General features: G+C 41.8%; 1 protein-coding gene across 1 annotated transcript in view; it reads left to right on the top strand.

Annotated features, from left to right (window-relative positions):
• The window catches only part of LOC121388202 (rotatin-like), a 75,285-nt gene that overhangs the window by 11,193 nt on the left and 47,732 nt on the right, over positions 1–16,360 (top strand). Inside the window, exons 9-13 of the mRNA XM_041519470.1 lie at positions 7,365–7,641; positions 9,772–9,945; positions 12,298–12,507; positions 15,165–15,274; positions 16,227–16,353. Coding sequence (XP_041375404.1) covers positions 7,365–7,641; positions 9,772–9,945; positions 12,298–12,507; positions 15,165–15,274; positions 16,227–16,353 — 898 coding nt within the window. The remainder of the gene's footprint in view (positions 1–7,364; positions 7,642–9,771; positions 9,946–12,297; positions 12,508–15,164; positions 15,275–16,226; positions 16,354–16,360) is intronic.

Genomic DNA, 16,360 nt, shown 5'->3' with positions numbered 1-16,360 from the left:
TGGCAAATGTTACCACTGATATATGTCGGCAAATCAGAAAACAATATGCTTATCATTATTCCAATTTCATGGTGTTTTATTGTTGTTATTTATTTTCTTTTTATGTGGGGGATATTGTTTAGTTTTTTCTAAAACAAACAAAATCTGATTTTCTTTAAAATTGTTATTACAGTGAATGTAAACTGATTTGAACAACAAATGAAATGGGGTTATGGAATGTATTACAAAATGCTAAAAGAATCTGCTGTTGGACTAATACTTTCTAATTTCTTAACCCCAAAAATCACTAGCATTTATGTGCGTTGATATATTTTTGTCACTGTTTAGCATATGACATTTGAGCTTTGCCATTCTAGTTTTTTAACACTATTTTCGCATAAATAGAGAATAACTAGATAAAGACATAAGATATCAGCATTATCTTGTGAAAGTAAGAATGGGAAATTCCACGAGGCTTGCCAAGCAAAATTTCCCATTTGGACTGAACAGGATAAAGTGGACATCCTACGACATTAACTGGTTATTATTTGTATCATGTAATCCATGAAATAATTAAGTGGAAAAACTATTAGTTCAGTTATAAATTTAACAAATTTATAATGTATTTACATGTAACGTCACATTTACATGACGTCAAAGTTATAATCTGCTAGTATATGTTTATGTGTTTAGTTTAATTGGTCATCATAATCAGCCAAGAGGCAGGACGTAGCCCAGTCTAGGATCGATCCCCATTGGTGGGCTCATTGGGCTATTTCACATTCCAACCAGTGCACCACGACTGGTATATCAAAGTATGTGCATTCCGTGGGATGGTGCATATAAAAGATCCCTTGCTACTGAATGAAAAATGTAGCTGGTTTCCTCTCTTAAGACTATATGTCAGAATTACCAAATGTTTGACACCCAATAGCCGATGATTAATAAATCATTTCTATAGACATTACCTGTCCTCAAACAAGTGCACCTACCCCCCACGCAAGTGGTCTGGTCCGAACATCCCAACAGCCAATGGGATGGCCTAAATTCTTCTACTGTATACTGCTCTCTAGTTCCGGTCACATGACTGTAACTTCCTTCTTTTTCTCTTTGCGAAAGGGTCTGGACGTCTTTTGTTTGGCTCTGTTTGGAGTCAACTTTTTTTATAAGACCTTTGGTTTTGTATTCGTGTTTGGGTGAAATGTTTTTCACCTTAAATTTCGTTAGCTTCGTTAGCTTTCGTATGTTTCTTTTCGCGTATTCGCTTGACTTTCAAGCGTTTATTACATGAAATGTTGTTATATTGCCGGTTGTCGTGTCGGACGCCATTTGCAAAATGGCGTCTGTATTGACTGGCTTTGTGTTGGGTGGAATGTTTTTTTTGTTTTTTTTTTACCTTATTCGTTAGCTTTCGTTAGCTTTCGTATGTTTCGCGTATTTCGCTTGACTTGCCAAGTGTTAATTACATGAAATGTTATTATATTGCCGGTTGTTGTGTCGGACGCCATTTGCAAAATGGCGTCTTTGTTGACCGGCTTTGTGTTTGTGTCATGGTTTCTTTTCTTTCTCTTTCACAGATTGAAAACTTATTATCATGTCAGATGTTAATGTTCAGCGACAGGTACGAGCGTGCCTACGCTGTAAGAAGTTCACTGCAGGCGGCGACCCTCATGAATTATGTCCGGGTTGCCATGTTCCTTGTAGCCTCTCTTCGAGATGCGACCTGTGTTCGGGCCTGTCTACTGTCGAGTTCGCGGCTTACTTGAAGGTGCTGTCGGCGAGAGCCAAGAAAGTGGAATCTTCGCCGTCAATTGCGGACTCCATAGCAGATGTATTACGTTCGATGCTACCTACTATGCTGAAAGAGACTATGGCGTCAATGGCGGCCTTACCACAACCGGCGGGTTTGGGGCCAGGTCCGGTTCAAGTCCCCTCTTCGGGGGGTGCGGCTCCAGGATGCAAGACTTCAGATGACAGGCCTGCAGTTCCTACGCAGCCCTCTGACAAGCCGACTCAATCAGTTAGGCGTTCCACGGCCTCCAAGGATCACCGATCTTCAAAGTCATCTTCGGCGCAGCGGAGCCGGGACCGGAGCCGGGCTCGTAGCCGTTCCCCACGACCTGCACGTCTCCCTACGGGTTCCGTGGATCGGCAGCGCAGACCTTCTATTGACGCTTCAGAGGGTTCTCGACGGGACCGTCCACGGTCCGGTTCACCAGTGAATTCTGTTTCGGCGGATCGATTAGCCTGTGCTCGAGTGCTTCGAGACTTTGGGGATGCAGCGCCTACAGCGGTTTCCGTCATTGATGAGACTGAATCTTCTGACCATATGAATATGAGGGATTGCTTGGCGGCAGTCTATGACATGTTGCCGTCCTTGCCACATCCACCAACGCCGTCCAAGAAGGGACCGACACCGATGATAGCGACTGATGTCCCTCCGGAAGATGTGGTGATCCGTTCCTTGGCTGCCGGTACACTCGTATCCGAGGTGGCGACGGATTTAGACCGCACTTTTAAAGACACAGCGTCTTTCGTCGCCTTCCCGACTTGGGGTCACCGTATGTATCCGGTGTTTGACATGACCTTTACAGATGTAGCTCCGTCCTTGGATGAAGATGTTCACCGTCTTGGGAAGTCGTCAACCGTGGATTTGACGGACAAACAAGTACAAGCCATGGATACTGCCCAGAGACGTTGCTTGTTTGTATTATCTTACTTGGACGTTTTCCTTGCGGCGATGGCCACCCAGGCAAAAGATGCACGGTGCTACGCGCTGTTTCAGCAATCGGCGCAGATGCTAGCTTTCCTGACGTCTTCGGTGACTTCGATGTCCTCGATGTTAATGCAATATCGTCGCCAGGCTTATTTAAAGAAATCCACTTTGGATTTCCAGCATAAGAAGGAGCTGTTAGCTCAACCGTGGTCCGCAACGAAGCTGTTTGCAGGCAAAATTTCTGAGGTGGTGAAGGCCAATGATAAGGACCAACAGTCGACAGCAACTGTCAAAGCGTTGCAACTTATTTCGACGTTGGAATCTACAAAGCGGAAGTCTACATTCACACCACAACCACCATCTAAACGCTGGAGAGGTTCCTTTCGAGGTCAACCTTCTCGAAGGTTTCCGGTCAGACGACCATCCGGTCCGCCAGCTCGGACCCAGGGGAAGCCTGGTCGACGTTGACGCCAGCCAACAGATCGTGGACTGCTCAGATTGCTTCAACCTACGCCCGCCCCTGATTTTGAACCAGAACAACGATTCGGTTTTGACGCTTCTGGTGTGTACCACACCGGTCGGAAGATCCATGGTCGGAAGTCGACTTCGCCGTTATTGGCGAAACTGGCAGACACTTTGCCAAGATCCGTTTGTCACGTCGATCTTGAAGACAGGGTATCGTCTGCAATTGTCTGCCATCCCTCCATTGACCACTTCACCTCGAGAACCGCGGCATTCCGTTGCGCAAGTCAAGGTTCTACAGGAGTCCGTCAACAAGCTGGTGGAGAAGGGAGCCGTTCGCAGCATTTCGGAAGTACACTTAACACCCGGATTTTACTCGGACATCTTTCTCGTACCAAAGAATGATTCTCCAGAGCTGCGAATGATTCACAACTTGGCGGTCTTCAACGACCACTATCTGTCTCCTCCGACCTTCAAGATGTTAACGTTGCGAGATATCATAGCCGTGATCAGACCGGGGGATTGGCTTGCCTCGCTAGATTTCAAGGACGCCTACCTGCACGTTCCGATGCATGCCGATTTCCATCACTACCTACGGTTTGTGCTACAGGGTCGGCATTACGAATGGACAGTCCTGCCCTTTGGGATATCCATAGCGCCATGGCTGTTCACCAGAATCACGACTCCGATGTCACGCTTCCTGCATCGCAGAGGTATATCCTTTTACCCATACCTCGCCGATTGCCTGATGAGGTGTCACAGCAAGACAGGGCTGACTGCACATGTTGCCTTCATCATGGACTTTCTCAAGCAGCTGGGTTGGATTATCAACATCGAGAAATCTCGACTGGCTCCCACACAGTCTCTACAGTTCATAGGCGCTTGGCTTCGACCCGACCTGGGCCTCGTTCAAGTTCCTTTAGACCGTTGGGAGAAGATCCAGACCATGATTGTCATAGCCCTCACCGCTCCAATGACCTTCCGCGGTTGGCAGAGTCTCCTGGGTCTCCTCACTTCTGCCCAGGATTTGACACTCAGAGGTCGTCTCCAGTTGCGGCGCTTGCAGATGTTTCTCAACCCGTTTGTTCGTTTCAACAATCCGGACTTGATCATCTCACTTCCAGACGATCTACGCTCCAGCCTGCAGTGGTGGCAGCTCCGATCGAACGTCTTAGAAGGTGTCTCTATGCGGGCCTTCATAGCCACTCATCACCTATTCGTCGACGCGTCACTGGAAGGTTGGGGAGCCCATCTAAGCAACCAGACTACTTCAGGGCTGTGGTCTCCCGGCGAACTCGGACTCCACATCAACCTGTTAGAGTTGTTGGCAGTCTACTACGCTATCCTTTATTGGCGACAGATGTTGACGGAAGCCTCTCTCATGGTGGCCACAGACAGTACGACCGCGGCGGCTTACATCAATCGTCAGGGCGGAACTCACTCCAGCAGTCTGCTGCAGTTGACTTATCGTCTCTACAAGCTGGTCGACGAAATTCCGTTGCAACTTCGGGCTCGTCATATTCCAGGGGTTTGCAATGTACTAGCCGACACATTGTCCCGGCCGTCGTCTCCACAGCCGACGGAGTGGATGCTCCATCCGGAAGCGTTTCGATGGGTGTGCGACAGACTTTGGACACCAAACATCGATCTTTTCGCCACACGATTCAACCATCAGCTGAGGGTTTACGTGTCTCCGGTGCCGGATCCCGAAGCTCTGGATCTCGACGCATTGGCCATCAGCTGGGAACAGATGGACGCGTACGCTTTTCCTCCACCAATCCTCCTTCCAAGGGTGCTTCAGAGGTTTCAGCTGTACCATTGTCGCCTGTTGCTCATTGCTCCGATGTGGCCATCCAGGATGTGGTATCCAGATCTAATACGTCTTGCCGATCCACATCCTTTACCGCTGCCAGACTGGGATCATCTGTTGCTGCATCCCACGTCAAGACTGTACCATCCACGTCCGCAGTTGTTCCAACTGCACGCGTGGACTTTATCTCCAAGAGTTTGAGGAAGAAAGGTTTTTCTTCACAGTCTACGGCGGCCATTTTGAAAGCGCACAGATCATCTACTACTGCGGCTTACAACGTCAGATGGCTTTGCTTTCACCGATGGTGTGTTAGAAAAAAAACTCAAACCTCAGACGATACAGATACCTCGTCTTGCTGATTTTTTGCTGTATCTGCGGACCACTTTACGATTGAAGGGGTCTACCATCGCTGGGTACGTTTCGGTCATCGCTACTGTTCGTGATGTAACTACTGGAACGAAGTTATCGGGTATTCCTGAGATCCATAAAATGATCAAAGGTTTTCGCCTTGAAGATCAAGTACACCGGTTTCGGCCACCAAGATGGGACCTGAATTTGGTGTTACGAGCGTTATCGACCGCACCTTATGAGCCGATCGAGTCCTCTTCCCTGCAAGATTTGACACGGAAGACGGTGTTTTTACTCGGTTTCGCCACGGCTGCTCGTGTCTCAGAACTTCATGCTCTTGATGTCGATTTGGTACGTTTTTCACCGAGATCGGCGTGCAGTCAACTTGGGGTTACTCATGAACTTTATTGCAAAGAATCAGTTACCAGACCAAGCGCCTCGCTCGTATGTTGTGCAGGCCCTCTCCTCTATCGTTGGTCCGGCGGACGTTGAGGACTTGGCGTTGTGCCCTGTTAGAGCCCTGCACCAGTACATCGAGAGGACCAGATCTTTTCGACAACATCGTAAAAGACTTTTCCTTTCCTGTAACCAGAGTCGGTTGAGGGATATTACCAAGAACACGGTGGCCACCTGGATCCGGTCTTCTATCCTGACCGCTTATCAGAAGGAGGGTTTACCTGCTCCGTCTGCTTCCAATCCGCATGAACTCCGTGCCTTGGCTGCCACGATGTCCCTGCATTGCAACACATCCATTCAGCACATCATCACTGGCTGTTTCTGGGCGACGGACTCCATCTTCGCCAACTATTATCTGAGGGATGTCTCCACAGAAGACGTTGAGGGGTTCCATCATCTGGGTCCGGTTGTTGCTGCACAGACTCTGTTGAATACAAGCCATCCTTGTCGCCGTTGATGTCTGTCTGATTCTGGGCTGCATACCGAGATGTCCACCGAATCGACAGGTGAGGATTGCTTAGACTTTTGTTCTTTTGCACAGTTCACGCACTGGTGCCGGAACTTTTGTCTCGATAACCTTAACTCTTCACTGCATGTGGTTATTGGTTGTCGTTATTGAACTAACAGATCTTTGGTGTACTAGACAGAAAACATTCGGGGGTCTTGTTTTGTTCAATGTTCTGACGGATGCACCTCATTAGGTTGTCGCTTGTTATTGAAAAACTATAACACTTCAATACGTGAGGGTTACCTAACACCTGCATCCCTGGTGGCTACGTCTTCCCACCCTGTCAGAACCAGCATGAGATGTGGCTTCCGCCTCCTGGTTCATGTGTTCTAGGAGCCGTACCTGCCACTGCTGACGGATGCCACCATTCTGGTTGTTGTTACTAACATCACCTGCATTGGTCTGTGACGGGCATCCCTAGGAGGAGGGTTTACCAAGGTTGGCCTTATTCTTCCACTAGTCAGCCTCTTTCCGGTTGGGGAGTTATCACAAGCATCTACGGATCTCGGCACCCACCACCATCTGTTGAATGCTGCACTTGTTTGAGGACAGGTAATGTCTATAGAAATGGAGAAAACTTGAGTGTTTTCTCTTTTATAGATACATTACCTGTCCTCAAACAAGTGCACCTCCCCCCCACGCAAGTGGTCTGGTCCGAACATCCCAACAGCCAATGGGATGGCCTAAATTCTTCTACTGTATACTGCTCTCTAGTTCCGGTCACATGACTGTAACTTCCTTCTTTTTCCATGAGTGCATCGCACGGAGAACAGGAAGCGGGGAGGCCCGGGCGGGATGAATCTTGAGGACAGGTAATGTATCTATAAAAGAGAAAACACTCAAGTTTTCTCCAATGTACTTTAGTGGTGTTTTTAAACAAAACAAACTTTAATTATTTGCAATAACACACATACATGTGATATTGATTTAAAAATATATGACTGGCTACTCGTTTGCCACAGCAAAACAAACAAACAAACAATCAGCCAATACAAACTGTGCTTGCAGGATAAATACATTTTATCATCAGCGAATGAAAACAATAAAGAATACATTAATTAGTGAATATGCTGGTTTTTTCTCAGAACTGTATCTGGAGCATCGAGTGTGGGCCTGGAACCGGACGTGGGCAGTTCCCCAGAGGAGACGGACATTGACGAGAGTCCGAGTCTCCAGCACCAGCAGATGACGCTGCCGCGGTTCTGTGTGCTCGTCACGCACACAGTACTGCCCCTGCTGCGGTGCGAGCGTGAGAACGTGGTTGTTGAGGTGCTGCAGCTGCTGCATCATGTCCTCGCCGTCATGCTCAAGGTCATCATGAAGGACGTGTGGCAGGACACGGCAGACGCGGCTAGGGATGTTGTGAGTTCAGCCATCTTGAATATTTTTTTTTTTTTTTTTTTTTAGTAAAATATTTCTTTAAAAGTTTCACTTTGTGGTGGGTTTTTGGGTTTGTTTTAGAACATGCTTGATAGGGATGTGAATTCAACCATCTTGAAAATTTGTACTTTTTTGTTTTATCTTTTTTGTTTTTTGGTGGTAAATATTTTTTTTAAAGTACCATCATGTCACCTTAGTCTGCGCACGTTAATGACGTTACATTACGTCTTGAAACAGGTGTCGGGGTATGTTTGTAAACAAACAAACAACGTTAATTTAATTCACAAAACCGTTGTTAAAACAACACATCTTGATTGTGAATATATGTATAAAACTGGTCGATAACACTTTTATTGAAAAAAAGTCTGAATTAATGCACTAAAAGTATACTTTTGCCAGCCTCGATCAACGTGTTTTTCTATCACCTGTCAACACGTGTCTGTCAACGTTGTAATGATCAATCTTGCATATCAACTTACATAAATTTACATAGAAGCTTCAATACATACATGTACCTTATTGTAATTTATGAATCCATAAATGAAATGAATGTCTTATTTTATCTGTTGACGTAAACATCCAAGCATACCTTGAATTTCCCTCCGAGTGACACAATGCAAAATGGCTGCACACAGACTTTGAAGATTGCACTTACAGCATGGCCTATTTTAGCTATAGTCTGTTTCAAAATTATCATTGATTGTCCTATATGTCCAATGAACACTATTTGTGCTCATTTACACAGTTAATAACAAACAATTTTTGTAAATAATGATCAAATATTTTTACATTAGCTTTTTTTTTTATATTGTCATTTTGTGTTGTCCAACTAAGGAGCATGGAACACCATTTATATTTATCTCATTTGCACAATGTAAATGTTTCTGAAACAAACTATAACAGGAAGTATTTGTTATTTAGAACTTCTAAAAAGTCGGATCCATTGTTTGTTGCTGTTTTATGTAAACATTAGCGACAGAAGTGGTTGTTTTAATGTTTGCTGCGCAGACTTATGTGCCGTCATGCAGGCCAGTAAATGCAGGGGGGTCCCACTAAAAATGCGCTCATTATTTGAGTTTAAAAAACATTAAAATTGAAATAACTTTAGTTGTATCACGTTTATTGTTGCATTGTACTGTGGAGGTGAAACAAATGCTTAGGTGCGCAGACTTAGGTGCCACCAGTGTACATGGTTGATAATGATTAGGCCATCTTAAAACATTTCACCTTGTGATGTTTTCTTTTTGGGGTTTTTAGGGTATGCTTGATAGGGATATTGTGAGTTAGGCAATCTTTAAAAATTCCACTTTTTGGGGTGTTTTTTGTTTGTTTGTATTATTATTATTATTATTATTTATTTATTTTTGTTTTAAGAACATGCTTAATAGAACTGTTGTGTTTAGTCATGTCTTAAAATTAGCCCATGAAGTGGTGGTAGCGGGTTTCCTCTCTAATTATCTCTGTGGTTCTTAACGTGTATAATGCCAAATAACCGTAATTAAAATATGTTGAGTGCATTCACAATTTGTCAAACAAAACATTTCTTTTTAGTCCAGAGGGGACTATAGGTTTCGTCTTTATCCATCTGTGTGTCTGTTTGTCTGTCTGTCTTTTCCATATATAGTTTTCAGGATGTGTTTTTTCATAATGCCTCAAGATATTGAGCTGAAATTCTGTGTACAGGTTTATCACATACTGTAATAGATCAAGTTTGACTTTCATGGCGATTTGCCCATTTTGACGGAGTTATGGCCCATGAACTTAGGAGATACGAAAATATGTTTTCCGGGCTTGTTTTTTTGCAATGCCTCATGGTATTGAGCTGAAATTCTGTATATAGCCTTCATGTACTGTTACAGATCAAGGTTAACTTTTCATGGCAATTTACCAATTTTTCACAGAGTTATGGCCCTTGAATTCAGAAGCTACAAAAATGTATTAGGTCTTGTAAGGGACATGTATTGTTTTAGTAGTACTCTCAGAACGTTTGTTTTATGTTCAATTTTGACTTGGTGGATTTTTTATTAAGACAGTTGAATAGAGATATTGTGAGTTTGGTCATTACTAAAAATGTTTGTGTTTGTTATTTGTGTCTAATTGATCTGTTTTAAGGTAGAGAAGCTGTCCGACAGTTTTGAGGTGATAAGCGGCCTGCTGGATTACCACCATCACGGCAAAACACAGGACCCAAACACCAGCCCGGCTCACCTGTCGCTGCACCGACTCACCTACGTCGGCATTTCTAACTACCTGGTCAAGCTGCTTCGATTGGTACCCACCACTCTTGTGAGTAATATAGAATATTATTACACCTATGGGTAAAAATATCTTGGTACATATCAAAGTGAAACATCCCACTAGAACATCAAGTGGGACGTAACACTTTGTGACGTCATCGATTGGCGCACTACAACTTTACAGGAATGTCAGCCAAACGAGTTGAGTGATATAAATTAAGATCGGTTATGGGTAATAAATAGGATATTAAACTTGCTACCATTTAGTATCATGTTTATGTCCCTCGTGAAATAATGTTCATTGTCACTCTCTAGAGCTTGTGACAGCTGAAAAGTATTTCATTAGGAACATAAACATGATACGAAATGGAAGCTTGTTTAATATCCTGTTTAACTACACTTGTTTTCAATAGATATCATTTTTATGACACGACTGAACATCCCATGTTAGTATCTGACCGAACAGAAGTGAGGTCAGATACCATGGGAAGTTCACGAGTTTCGTGAAAATTATATCTAGCGAAAATTAGTGTGTTATTTTATTTATTACCCACCTTCAAATAATGTAAAATCAGACCATTAAATCCAACATAATGAAACATTTGAATGCACTGAGCTAAAGTAAGGGAAGATTACGTTGCTTACCGATATGACGTCATTTTGTAACCAATACGCACCACGAGGTGCGTACAACACACCCAGATATTCACCAGGTTGGTAATAATGTGTTTCTTACATACCCGTTGGTGAGAATATCATTCATTTTTTATAACACACAATAGTAACACACATTTGTGTGATATGTGTGTTTCTTACACTCCCATTCTCGTTCCAGCCAGTGCACTACAACTGGTATATCAAAAGCTGTGGTATATGCTATCCTGTCTGTGGGATGGTGCATATAAAAGATCACTTGCTACCTGTACTAATGAAAAAAATGAATTTTGGGAAGAGATGTCATTTCTGAAAATTACCAAAAATGTTTTCCAAAATAATAATTATTACTATACTCGCACGTGAGTCATACTGATTTTACTAAAGTTTTGGATGGTTCATGTATTAGCCTCGCTCTCGTTTGAGTAATACAAGAATTCTGACACTTGTTTTGTAAAATAAATACGACACACAAGCTCATATGATAATCTCTATTTATATTTCATTGGATTTTTTGGTATTAGACTTACAGCATGTACGATTGTCCTTCGCTGTAAGCTTTGTATGATTTTAGGCTTTATCAGGGATTTATCGAAGCATTCTGTGGGTCTGAAGATGGGTCCCTTCCCAAAAGAAAGTGTCATTGAAAATTCCCAATTTCTATACAAAACATTCCTAATATATATATTTAATATATGTCTGTTGTAATAAATTAACTTAGAAGTGGTGTACATTCATTGGCTTGAAAACATATCCCAAGTATGATATACTCGTGCTAATTATCCCAATCCGATCAGACATAGTACCCTGGCAAAAAAATCCTCCTATATGTAAATTGAAACCTGCTTTAAGCGGCCACACAAAGGAGTAGTAAAAGCAGCCACTTAAGGCAGTTGGCTGCTGAATACAGGCTTCCACTTTTACAGTCTTTAAAATGTTTGTTCTGACCTACTTTTCATACCGGGCCATACATTCCTTATCAGTTCATATAGGATCATCAAACCTTGCATGCCGGGCCATACGTTCCTTATCAGTTCATATAGGATCATCAAACCTTGCATGCCGGGCCATATGTTCCTTATCACTTCATATAGGATCATCAAACCTTGCATGCCGGGCCATACGTTCCTTATCAGTTCATATAGGATCATCAAACCTTGCATGCCGGGCCATATGTTTCTTATCACTTCATATAGGATCATCAAACCTTGCATGCCGGGCCATACGTTCCTTATCAGTTCATATAGGATCATCAAACCTTGCATGCCGGGCCATACGTTCCTTATCAGTTCATATAGGATCATCAAACCTTGCATGCAATTATAACTTGAGATGTCGGTGGTTTGTGTACTATAAATGCGACCTACTTTTGACGGGCATATTATGTACCTCATCGGAACTCTTGTTAGCTAAATGTTTACAAACTATTTTGACTGGTTCTAGTAGTTGTTATTTGGTTTAAAGGGTAACGTAAAAACCAGGGGCCTAATTCACTAAACTCTCGCAATTTTGCGATCTCGCAGTGCAATGCTAAAAGACTTGCAAAGAGGATGCTTTGTTGTCTAGCAGAGCCTAAGAGAGCTTGGTGAATAAGGCCCCAGGCTAGCAAGAGTTAGCCACAAATGGTTGGCTGAATGTGCCCTATGTGTCAAAATTACCAACTATTTGACAACTGATGATCAGTGTGAACTAGTGGTGCCGTTAAACTAAACTAATTTCTAACTTTTATTGTTTTGTATAATTTTAGGCATACAGCATTTTGCCTGAGAGACTGATACCTTCTCTGGCTACCATTGTTTTCGATGAAAGTCTGGGTCAAACCTACGCCCAGACAAGGCAGTCAACCTTGACCTTCATCCAGCAGCTTGACCCCAAAATCTACGAGAACTACTGCGAGACTGTGCACGTTTGTCTCTCATTCGGGCAGACCTGTCAGTTTTTGACGTGCAGTAGAGAAGTAAGTCGATTTAAGCATTTATTATCCACATAGTTCAAGATATACCGGGAAATATAACCAGTATGACAAACGTGTGTCATAATGACTTCACGTGCACAACGAATGATATAATTTTGGGAAGTGATGTCATAACATAATACAGGTTTCCCCAGATTTAGCTCTGTGTAATCGCTTACCAAAATGACGTCATTTCGTCGTATTCTAGTTACGTTTCAAATGTTTTGACATCCATGGTCTTTGTTATTCATAAAAAGAATGTGGATAATAAAGTTAAAGTTTGTTTTGTTTAACGACACCACTAGAGCACATTGATTTATTAATCATCGGCTATTGGATATCAAACATTTGATAATTTTTTCAAATGGTCTTAGAGAGGAAACCCGCTACATGTTTCCATTAGTAGCAAGGGATTATTTATATGCACCATCCTACAGACAGGATAGCACATACCACGACCTGTGATATATCAGTCGTGGTGCACTGGCTGGAGTGAGAAATAGCCCAATGGGTCACCGACAGGGTTCGATCCCAGACCAACCATGCATCAAGCGAGTGCTACCACTGGGTTACGTCCCGCTCCCCCCCCCCCCCCCCCCCCCATGTGAATAATAAAGAAATTATTACTCTCGCCTGTAAATTGTACTGATTTTACAAAACTCGTGTCAGGATTCATGTATTACCCTCGTTCTTGCTCGGACAATACAAGAATCCTGACACTCGTTTCGTAAATTCAGTACAACACACAAACTCCGGACCTATGAAAATTGCGAGAGCGATAGTTTCATTCGTGTGTTGCTCACGTAAGTATAGTTTGGTTAACCCATTTTTCATCCATGCATTGAATTTTTGACATCATTTACCTGTTTATGATGGGTTACCTAAAAATGAAATGGGTTACCAAAATTTGTTTTGGCGTACAAATAAATGGTTTACACAAATTTTTAATTCTCAGAAGTCTGAGCTCGTATAATAATCTCTATTTATATTCCAGGAAAAGTTTAAGGACAGCCACTGTAAGATTGTAATGATTAAAATTACAATACATATTAATTACAAAATTATTGGAAGGTAAAACCTGGTTTGGGCTACTATAAACATTAGGACATACAGACAATGTTATTGTAAACATGAAAATATATTTAATATGTGATTGTAGTCGTCAGGCTTCGTTAGTGAGAACCCACATCTTACAGTGGGAGCTCACCGTAAATGTCATATACAAAGTCATCACATTTGACTTATTTTTTTGTCTTGTCTTGACAAAATCAAAATGTGAAAAAAAACATTGAGCAGCATGAATATTTGTACCCCAAACTTTAATTATGAAGAGCCATTTCAGATATTACCATTATGATATTGATGTCATTTAAATTCTCCTACATACAAAGGGAGATAAGTATTACTGAGTTTGTAACCATTCGGTGTAATGCTCTATATTTAAAGCATGTTATGGTAAGCAAGGCCAGCTTTGCCTCTCACCAAATTCACCAACTGTAAATTTTTTAAACAATTTGCAAACTTTATTTCAATTTGGCAAAAACATTTAACGTAATTATTGATATTTTGTTGGAAAATAAAGTTGGTTTTCGCCATTTTTGAAATTGAATAGATAATTTGGTGAAATGTTCTGTTTGACCAAGATAATGTTTTTAAAAAAACAGGAAAAAGCAGGATGTGTGTGTTTATTTTTTGGGGGGGGGGGGGGGGGGGGGGGGGGTAGATGGAAGTCTTGCGAGAGCAGAAAACTCAGGATAGTCCCTTTAAACGGCGAAGACTTTGCCAATGACAGTGGCATCAACCTCTTGTTAAGTTTTCATGTTTGAATCCATAACTCATAGATCAATCAAACTTGGTTCATAGAATTATTATTTTTTTGAAAAAATAAATAAAATGTTCTCCTTTTTTTTTGTTTTTTAATAGAATGTTACCTCACAAATTATTTCTTTATTCATGGAATTAGTTTACCTGTAGGGGAGACATGTAATTCTGGAGAGCTCTCATTTTTTATGTGGTTATTTTTAATGTTGTCACGTGTTACGTAAGTACATTTTTTTCTGATTACAAGAAGTAGTAACTGCAAGCTGATCACAATGGTAGAGAAATCAGTGAATGTGTGTTTATATTTTCAGTCGCAAAGTGCTGGTGAGCTAATCACAATGGTAGAGAAATCAGTGAATGTGTGTTTATGCTTTCAGTCACGAAGTACTGGTGAACTGAACAAAATGGTAGAGAAATCAGTGAATGTGTGTTTATATTTTTAGTCGCAAAGTGCTGGTGAGCTAGTGACGATGGTAGAGAAATCAGTGAATGTGTGTTTATATTTTCAGTCACGAAGTACTGGTGAGCTAGTGACATTGGTAGAGAAATCAGTGAATGTGTGTTTATATTTTCAGTCACGAAGTACTGGTGAGCTAGTGACGATGGTAGAGAAATCAGTGGATGTGTGTTTATATTTTCAGTCACGAAGTGCTGGTGAGCTAGTGACGATGGTAGAGAAATCAGTGGATGTGTGTTTATATTTTCAGTCACGAAGTGCTGGTGAGCTAGTGACGATGGTAGAGAAATCAGTGGATGTGTGTTTATATTTTCAGTCACGAAGTGCTGGTGAGCTAGTGACGATGGTAGAGAAATCAGTGGATGTGTGTTTATATTTTCAGTCACGAAGTGCTGGTGAGCTAGTGACGATGGTAGAGAAATCAGTTTGCAGTCTTCCCTATCATCTACACCTTCCTCTGATCTCAGAGTTCATCAAACTGTTTTCTAACTGGTTTGTAGTGTTGTTGTTGATTCTTTGCTATTATTTACTATAGGTATCATTTACTTACAGTTCCAGCCAGTGGTGTAACAAAGGCCATGATATGTACTATCATGTCGATGGGATGATGCATATAAAAGATCCCTTGCTGTTAATTGAAAATAGCTTAATCATGTACTGTTACAAATCAAGTTTGACTTTCATCGATGGCAGTTTACCCATGTTTTGTTTATTGACACCACTAGAGCACATTGATTTATTAATCATAGGCTATTGGATGTCAAACATTCGGTAATTCTGACATAGTAGTATTAGAGAGTAAACCTGCTTAATTTTTCCATTGGTAGAAAGGGATCTTTTATATGCATCGTCCAACAGACAGGATAGTACATACCACAGCATTTGATATACCAGTCGTGGTGCACTGGCTGGAACGAGAAATAGCCCAATGGGGATTGATCCTAGACTGACCGCGCATCAAGCAAGTGCATTATCACTGGGCTTTGATAGTTAATGTCCTTGAACTTAGTAAACTTCTCAAAACCGGACCCTCTGTAAACCGGAATTCCTCCAAAACCGGACCCTCTGTAAACCAGAATTCCTCCAAAACCCCCGGACATTTTTCATAGTCCTTTTTTAAAAATCAGTACAGAAAGTAACCTCTCTAAACTGGATACCTCTGAAAACTGGACATTTTATTTGGTCCCAAGGGTGTCCGGTTTAGAGGGGTTTCACTGTATAAACATTTGTTTGGACTAGTAGGGAACATGTATTGCTTTTAGCACTACTCTTGGAATGCTTGGTTTACATAAAATATGTCTTTACCTCTGAGCTATGGCTTTTATTGTCCAGCTGTTTTTAATCATCAGCATTGTTTTCTTTATCTTTTCCTTTAATAATTTAATTTGTCAAAGATTAATAATTATTATAAATTTACTACTGTAATTATTGCTTTCTGTTTCAGGCGAACTAAATCATCAACTGATCCGGGAGTCATCACGCGATGTTGGAAGATATTACTGATATTTCTGTCTCACCCAAACACAAACATTCGACAGCATACTTACAGTGTGGTCTCCTCTATAATTCAGGTGATGA

This window comes from Gigantopelta aegis, chromosome 14 (assembly GCF_016097555.1).
Source record: "Gigantopelta aegis isolate Gae_Host chromosome 14, Gae_host_genome, whole genome shotgun sequence".
Taxonomy (NCBI): domain Eukaryota; kingdom Metazoa; phylum Mollusca; class Gastropoda; order Neomphalida; family Peltospiridae; genus Gigantopelta; species Gigantopelta aegis.
The sequence above is the reverse complement of the archived record's forward strand: the minus strand, read 5'-3'. Positions and strand labels throughout refer to the sequence as shown.